This window comes from Triticum dicoccoides, chromosome 6B (genome assembly GCF_002162155.2).
Source record: "Triticum dicoccoides isolate Atlit2015 ecotype Zavitan chromosome 6B, WEW_v2.0, whole genome shotgun sequence".
NCBI classification, from domain to species: domain Eukaryota; kingdom Viridiplantae; phylum Streptophyta; class Magnoliopsida; order Poales; family Poaceae; genus Triticum; species Triticum dicoccoides.
In genome coordinates, this window is record NC_041391.1 from 28465568 (window position 1) to 28473750 (window position 8183).

The following is an 8183-nucleotide window of genomic DNA, read 5'->3' on the forward strand; positions in this document are numbered from 1 at the left end:
TAGAGAGGAGGAAGAAGGTGATGCTGACGTGTGGGGTCTCCTCCGCGCGAAAGAAGCCAGCTCCTGTCATAAGCGTGTTTAAAATGGACGAATCGGTTGATTTACAGACATGGTAGTTTTTAGTCATAGATGAGCAAAAAAGTAGTTTTCGGCACAAATTCGTAAAGTGGTAGTTTGTGGGCACGGTTCCACGAATTGTGTTAGTTTTTGGTTAAATACTCCTTTTACTGAGATTATCACTAGACCACATAGATTATCCCTAGGTAATTCGAAATTAAAGATATCCGTCACACTAGCGTGTTGCCGTTGAGTGATGATATATAAACCTCGTGTCTCTACCATTCCCATCCATGAGTGAACCTGCACTAAAGAAATCGTCCTTGTACGTTACCAGAATGGTGAGCTGTCACATGAGACAGATTTTTGAAGTGGATATATTTGTCACTTAGCAACTCCTGCCACTTGAGACAGATATGCGGAGGTGACGATGACAGGTTGCTGTGCACTGGACTACTAGAGCCCGAGCGACACATGCAATAACGACGTGAACATTTTTGGAGGTGACGACGCGGCAGTTTGAAAGTATGTTCATGCATGTGTACACCCTTATTCGATGGTCACTTTCGATAAGGATCCAGCGCACTAGAACATCACCGAGACACCAACGTTGTCGTGGCGTGTAAAGTAATCCTGGCGTGAGCCTCAGTGCAGTTTTGCTTTAGTCACGCTGGACCAGCAGCGGCCGCCAGCGGATGGACGCACGCGCCGCTCCGATCGGCCGTCGAATATATATGCTGGAGTAGGGCGGAAGCCATCACTCTCTCGTACTGCATCTTGTAGAAGATCACGCAACGCAACAGCCTTAACAAAAATAGCAGTTGATTGAAGCAGGGTCGATCCATGCCATGGCGAACCTCGAGTCGTTAGCCTCACTTGCCGCCATCCTCATCCTCGTCCTCGTCGAAGTCGCTGTCCTGTCCTCGTTCGCGGCCGCGCAGCTGCGGCCGGACTACTACGCCAACGTCTGCCCCAACCTGGAGGGCATTGTCCGGTACTCCGTGAAGCAGTCCATGGTCAAGTCCCCCATCTCCGCGCCCGCCACCCTCAGGCTCTTCTTCCACGACTGCGCCGTCATGGTATGGCTATGTTACACATTGACGCAAGTAATTGATGGCTAGTATCATGCAAGACTGACAGACCGAAGCACATCATGCGTGCAGGGCTGTGACGCATCGGTCATGATCATCAGCCCGACCGGCGACGACGAGTGGCGGAACCAGGACGACTATTCGCTGAAGCCGGAGGGCTTCCAGACGATCCTGGATGCCAAGGCTGCCGTGGACAGCGACCTGCAGTGCCGCTATAAGGTGTCCTGCGCCGACATAATCGCCCTCGCCGCAAGAGAGTCCGTCTCCCAGGTAGTATTGGTCTAGCCAAAAGCTATGAAAATCCATAAATATCGTATATATACAGATATACTTGACAATTGACACGCATTCGTATATGATATACTTGATGTATACCCAGCCTTAATAACAAAGTAAAGGTTGACGCATACAGCCAATTATAGCAACAAATCAGTGAGCCATAACAAAGGCATAGCAGAAAATATCCAGCCACTATAAAGCAAAGCACGACATATAGTATATAGCTTTAGCGTGACGCTAAACTAAGGTCCAAATTTAATAGTGCTAAGTAAATTACACTATAGCACATTATTTGCAAAAAAATCAATTTAGTGCATAACATGTTGAGCTTTAATTTTGCGCAATAGCCCATTATTTAAAATAAAATAAAGTAGTAGGAGTCCTTTGCCATGAGACGACCATGAACAAATGTGTTGCAGAGCGGAGGGCCCAACTACACAGTAGAGCTGGGCAGGTACGATGGGAAGATCTCGACAACGAACAGCGTCATGCTGCCGCACGTCGACGACAACCTCAACAGCCTCAATTCCTTCTTCTATACCCTAGGCCTCTCCCAGATCGACATGATCGCATTATCAGGTACATGATTCATCTCATCACATCGTCGACTTCTGAATCTGATCACGTCGGCCGGCCTGTTGTTGACCACCATCTACCACCCCCTCAGGTGCCCACACCTTGGGAGCGGCCGACTGCGGCTTCTTCCAGCACAGGACCAGGGGCAAGGATCCAAGCATGAACCCGAGCTTTGACGCGCAGCTTCAGGGCACCTGTGCCAGACAGAACTTTGCGTTCCTGGATGACGTGACACCGGTGGGATTCGATAACTCCTACTTCAAGCTCCTGCAGAATGGCAGGGGCCTCCTGGGCTCCGACCAGGTGTTGTACACAGACCAGAGATCACGCGGTACCATAGACTACTATGCGTCCAACCAGGGCATCTTCTTCTACGACTTTAGCATCGCCATGACAAAGCTCGGCAAGGTCGGGGTCAAGACGGCCACTGACGGCGAGATACGCCGTGACTGTCGGTATCCAAATTAGATACTTATAGCATATGAAGATTGCTCATTGTCCAAACATACCGCTGTCTATAAATGGACTATAAAATGTGTAGGGGTGAATTCCATATATGCCATTGTAAATTTACGCCTACCCTCATATGTTATTCCAAATATGTCACTGAAATTTTGCAACATGTATACATATTACACTACTGTCGCTTGACTGGTAGTGGTCGTCAAGTGGCAGCTGAAAAATATAATTTCGCCCTTGGTCATATCTTGTGGTGATTTAGCCAAATGACTGAATTTTGCAGCGTAGTAAACACATAGGAACATGGGACCCGATCATAACTGCAATTCTATGCATGACTTAGCTCACTTTTTAAAATTTCATTGATGGATAGTCCATATTCAAGAACAAATAAGATTCACTCCTTGTTAAACAATGATTTCACCATTTCATACGTTGAGGGAAGAACAGATCTGAGCATCAAGCACTCATCCAAAATCTCCACCCACATCCCAGGAATCAGTGTAATTTTGTACTCCCTCTGATCCAATTTAATTGATGCAGCCTCTATACAACTAGGCGAATACTAATTCAGATCGGAGCTCTCGAGGAGCAAGATGGAGCACAGTGGGGGTCGAGGAGTAGCACCGGGTCGCCGTGTAGCTGCAGTGGTTGTAGGTGTGGCTCACACTGTAAAGGTGGAGCCCAACGGCGGCGGTGTGAGCTGATGTGTATAACCCTAGGCAGTCCTTGCTGCTTAGGGACCGGGCAAAGAGAGAATGCATGAAGCTGTTGCCGTCGTGGCCATGGCTGTTGCGCAGGAAGACACCGAGCGTGAGATGGTGGAAGAAGCGGCCGGAGGAGGACCTTGCTAAAGCAGTGTGGGAAGAGGGCAAGGCCGGAGCGACCCTTGTACTTGCTGCCGCCACGGCCCTCCTGTGTGCCGTGCTACAAGCGGTTGCTCGAGGAGGCGATCGCTGGTGTGGGGGGAGGGGGACTTGGGCCAGTGGCAGGGGAGGGAGACCAGGGCCATCTGCTGTAGGAGTGCGGCGGCCACCGGCTGGGGAGGGTGACCGGGACTGGTGGCAGCTGAAGCGGGAATGGCGACGACGCCTGCATCGTGGGAGGAGAGTCAAGGGAAGAAGGTTGTGCCTAGTGCGCGGGACATACGTAGGTTTTATTTTTCTTTTATTTCTTTCTGACAGATGGGTCCAGGGGAAAGATTGGGATTATGAAAAGATTTTTTCTTTCTAAAACACAGTATAGACGCGGGCGCTCATATACACACGCGTACACTCACCCCTACGAACACACATGCACACCCTATCGTTATGAGCACCTCCGAGAGACTGAGCTGACAAATCATCTTGAGATTGACGGAGTCACTACAGGCGCCTGGTAGTCGACAGAAACGTCTCCTCCTGAACGTGCATCACCGGAAGTCCTGATATAAATCTAGAGTAATATGAGCACCAGGATTTAAACCCTGATGGGCTAGGAATACCACTCTCCTCCTAACCATCCAGCACATGTTGGTTCGCAAAGAGGGGTCAACTTACGATACTGGAATATATGCACTTGGTGCAAAATTTTGATGACGTATTTTGAAGAGGGATTAAATGGCATATGGGGATATGGTAAAATTTTCAGTGACATATATGGAATTCACCCGACGTGTAATGGTCGATCTGTTCTGAATTATGTCAAGTTCATGCATGCCTTACCGACGGGTCTATTCCACAAACAACCTTAAGAGCTTATTCTATACATGAAAAAAATTATCATGTACAACAAACGGACTGCTCTACTCACTTGACCTTGTTCCACAAGGGCATCAGAAAGGATTTCCCATGCCGCTACCGGGCATTTCATGTGCCATTTTGTTGATCTGCAATTTCCAGCGATGAAACCCTAGTAGAGCAATAAATTTCTCGAATATTGCACGCATGCCCGAAAAATGCGGGGCATGGCAAACGTCATGCGGTTGCCCCCTTTTAGAGCACGAGAAGTTTCGAGGCCAACGGAGCAACAGAACCCGCACTTCCTGCACAAACCAGACACGTTCTCTCTTGATACCCAGAGGCTAGCTCAGAGACGGTGCGGTTTACAAGCGGCCTCAGGGAAAAAATAGTTGAATTAATAAAAAAACGCCGGCATCCACCATTTAGAAGGTGCTCTATCATTTTGAATCTTCTCTGCCCGAAACAGGTGAAGATTCAAAGTGATAGTTCATCTTTTTAATAAAAGTGTAATGAATACCGAAGCTTACTGCGCATCTGGATTATCCCACTATTTAAACATGTTATTTTGCTTGACTCTAGGCGAGGTGGGACTAAAGTTTGATGGTAGCCTTATCTTTACTGAGAGCAACTCTCGGCAACAGTTCCTTTACAGAGAGCAACTCTCGGAACAGGTATTGTTGGATCATAAAATTAGTACATATTCATAATTGTATACCACCGAAGTACTTTGGACTTTTTAAACAGGTCATGTTGCTTGTCTCATAGCGAGATGGGACTAAATATTTGCCGAGAGGCACTTTCCGTAAAGAGTTGCAACCGTGACCATGCCGTTATTCGCCGCCGGAGGTGCCACGTGGCAAAACTTTGCCGTGTGGTGACCTGTTGGCCCTCGGCAAATAATGCCTTGGCCGGGTGTTGCTTTTTTGCCAAGTCATACTCTCGGCATTATCATGTGTTTGCCGAGTGCGGCTCTCGGCGTTCATTACTTTGCCGACTGCCGTGTTTTGGCTCTTGGTGAAAACTCTGACAGCCGGCAACGAAATTTTCAGTAGTGTAGACATGTCGGTCCGGATGTTTGCGGGCGTTTTCGGGACGGTGTTGGAGATGCCCCAACCACGGTTTTTGGGACGGTTTTTGGGGCGGCGTTGGCTGGGTGTAGCGTCCGCGACGACGCAGCTTCCCAAAACCTCGTGCCCGGCCGTTCACATCCAAAGAAATCGTCCTTGACTTGTACGTTTCCAGAACGGTGGGCTGTCTGCCGCATGAGAGAGGGAGAGCTTGGAGTCTGCCACTTGAGAGTTTAGACAGATATGGGAGGCAGTGGAGTTCAAGCTGTGTGAGGCTTAAACCTCGTGGAGAGGCGTGGGCATGCATGTGTGTGCTTTTTTAGGATAACCTCGGCGGCAGATCCAGCCTGAGAAAAGGAAAATCCGGTTGTCACTTTCCATATGAATCCTGGGATGTCATGTGAGTGAGTGGGACACTCCGGGTCGAAAATTCTCCAGCACCATATGTATATCCAAGCATCCGACGTACTACTTGAACATCACCGAGACACCAACGTAATCGTAGCGTGACAAGTAACCGTAGCGTACGTGAGCTTCAGTGCATCTTTGCTTTAGTCACGCCGGACGGGCAGCGACCGCCGGCCGGTGGACGCGCGACTCCTACCGTCGAACAGTACCATTATTACCAGGACTGGAGTAGGGCAGAAGCCATCACTTTCCAACAGCTAATTTCGGAATAGTAGTATTGACAAAAGCAGCTCAAGGCGTCGGTCGATGCATTCCATGGCGAATCGCGCCGCCATCATCTTCGTCGTCGTCCTAAAAGTGGCTGTCCTCTCTTCGTCCGCAGCCGCGCAGCTGAGGCCGGACTACTACGCCGGCGTCTGCCCCAACCTGGAGGGCATCGTCCGGAGCTCCGTGAAGCAGTCCATGGTGCAGGGCTGTGATGCGTCGGTCATGATCATGGGCTCGACCGGAGACGACGAGAACCCTGACGAATATTCGTTGAAGCCGGAGGGGTTCCAGACGATCCTGGACGCCAAGGCCGCCGTGGACAGCGACCCGCAGTGCCGTTACAAGGTGTCCTGCGCCGACATAATCGCCCTTGCCACAAGAGAGTCCGTCTCCCAGGTAGGATGACTATTCGCTGAACGAATGTGTGACATGGCGTATGACACAATCCTTAGATTCAATCTGTGAAAGTTTCAAGAAGTTTTGCCCGATGGATAAAAAACTACAAGTAAATTTTGGATTCACCAGATGGTGACATGGCGGTATGACGACTAAGGCGCTGACTTGGATGTTGATTGGTCAAAACCAGTCAAAAAAAAGAGTAAAAAACCACCTCAAGGTTGTTGTTTGTCCGGTATGGAAAGTTGAGAGTTGTAAATTAGATGATTTTGTACCTTAGGGTTGTGTTTTGAACTTTGGAGGTAGTTTGAGGTTGTAATATGAACTTCTCTCTTCCCTGAACGAATTTGTCTGCACTCTGTAGAGCGGAGGGCCGAACTACACAGTGGAGCTCGGCAGGTACGATGGAAAGAAGTCGACGGACAGAAGCGTCAGGCTGCCGCACCCCGGCGACAACCTCGACAGCCTCAATGCCTACTTCTCAACCTTGGGCCTCTCCCAGACTGACATGATCGCCCTATCAGGTACGTGAACGTGATTCAGTTCAACTCAACTTGTCATGGACTTATGATTCTTGAATCTGTTGTTGAGAGTATAAGATGACCACCATATCGCATCGCTTCAGGTGGCCACACCTTGGGCGCGGCGGACTGCGGCTTCTTCAAGTACAGGATCGGTGGCAACGACCAGAGCATGAACCCAAGTTTCGACGCGCAGCTCCAGGGCACCTGTGCCAAACAGAACTTTGCGTTCCTGGACGACGTTACACCGGTAGGGTTTGACAACTTCTACTACCGGAACCTGCAGAACGGCAGGGGCCTCCTGGGGTCCGACCAGGTGCTGTACACGGATGAGAGGTCCCGCGGCACCGTGGACTTCTACGCGGCCAACCAGGGCACCTTCTTCTCCGACTTCGTCATCGCCATGACGAAGCTCGGCAGGGTTGGGGTCAAGACGGCCGCTGACGGCGAGATACGCCGTGACTGTCAGTACCCAAACTAAGGCTAGTCGACCCGTGCAACTGCACAGGCTAGGAGTATTGGAAAAAATAAATGAAGAGTTAAATCTCTGGAATAATATTTTGCTTTACTTAAAATGGAGAATTTAATTCATCTACTCTAGTAGTAGTTCATTACATACAATATTCAGAGTAATCTATGTATTTTTTTAGATTCCGTACAATCTATCTATCTATCCGAAGATGCCGTTTAGAGCTTGGGCTATGGGTAGCCCGATATCTTGGCTGTTCGTCTGCCTCGCGCCCAACTTCTAGCATGTCAGTCGGCTGTATTTCCGGCAGTATAGATCGGGTCGTGTTGTGTTGAGATTTTAGCACAGTCCACGGTTACACAGCCCTCGATAGTGCTGCCCAGATGTCCAGCTTATATGGCCCATATCTCCACTTCATTGAAGCACGTGGTATGGGCCCGCACTTTCATTTTGCCGTCAGCACCATCAGCCATGTGGAGAGAGAGAGAGAGAGCGAAAGGGGAAGAGGAGCGGTGACAGAACAGGGAAAGAGAAAGCATGCGGTGACAAAATAGGGAGAGAGAAAGCTTGCTGTGTAATAAGTATTTAGGCCAAAAATTTGTCTCGGGTCTATTGAAAACATGGTGACTCTCACTTTTGGGCTGGGCTAATGATGGCAAATAAACATCTTTTTCGTTTTGGATCTTTTGCGATAAAAGATGTGTCAGAGATTCGTTGCTGGAAGGATAAGTGGCTAGGAAATGTGAGCCTTCGAGAATAATATCCAGCTTTGTACCGTATTGTTTGCCATAAGAATAATACTCTTGCGCAGGTGCTCAATTCATCCCCGCCAGATATTGCTTTCAGGCGGGATTTGATTGGCCCTCGTCTTA

At 49.2% G+C, this 8183-nt stretch overlaps 1 protein-coding gene across 3 annotated transcripts; it reads left to right on the top strand.

Moving 5' to 3' along the window:
* The first annotated feature begins 835 nt into the window (after nucleotides 1–835).
* LOC119324034 (peroxidase 45-like) lies at nucleotides 836–7496 on the top strand. 3 transcript variants are annotated; one of them, XM_037597764.1, is made up of 4 exons: nucleotides 836–1136; nucleotides 1221–1418; nucleotides 6686–6845; nucleotides 6947–7496. In XM_037597764.1, exons 1-4 carry the CDS (start codon nucleotides 906–908, stop codon nucleotides 7321–7323), a joined length of 966 nt encoding a protein of 321 aa, XP_037453661.1. In that variant the 5' UTR covers nucleotides 836–905; the 3' UTR covers nucleotides 7324–7496. The 3 variants fall into 3 exon arrangements, with proteins under 3 accessions (XP_037453661.1, XP_037453660.1, XP_037453662.1); XM_037597763.1 differs by lacking the exons at nucleotides 6686–6845; nucleotides 6947–7496 and adding exons at nucleotides 1847–2006; nucleotides 2095–2684; XM_037597765.1 differs by lacking the exons at nucleotides 836–1136; nucleotides 1221–1418 and adding an exon at nucleotides 5923–6321.
* Nucleotides 7497–8183: the final 687 nt, after the last annotated feature.

Bases quoted from the DNA above. Each gene is read 5' to 3' on its own strand.
- LOC119324034 (XM_037597764.1), top strand. From the start codon at position 906: ATGGCGAACCTCGAGTCGTTAGCCTCACTTGCCGCCATCCTCATCCTC. The intron at 1,137-1,220 runs GTATGGCTATGT...TCATGCGTGCAG, and splicing joins TCCACGACTGCGCCGTCATG to GGCTGTGACGCATCGGTCAT. The intron at 1,419-6,685 runs GTAGTATTGGTC...TGCACTCTGTAG, and splicing joins CAAGAGAGTCCGTCTCCCAG to AGCGGAGGGCCGAACTACAC.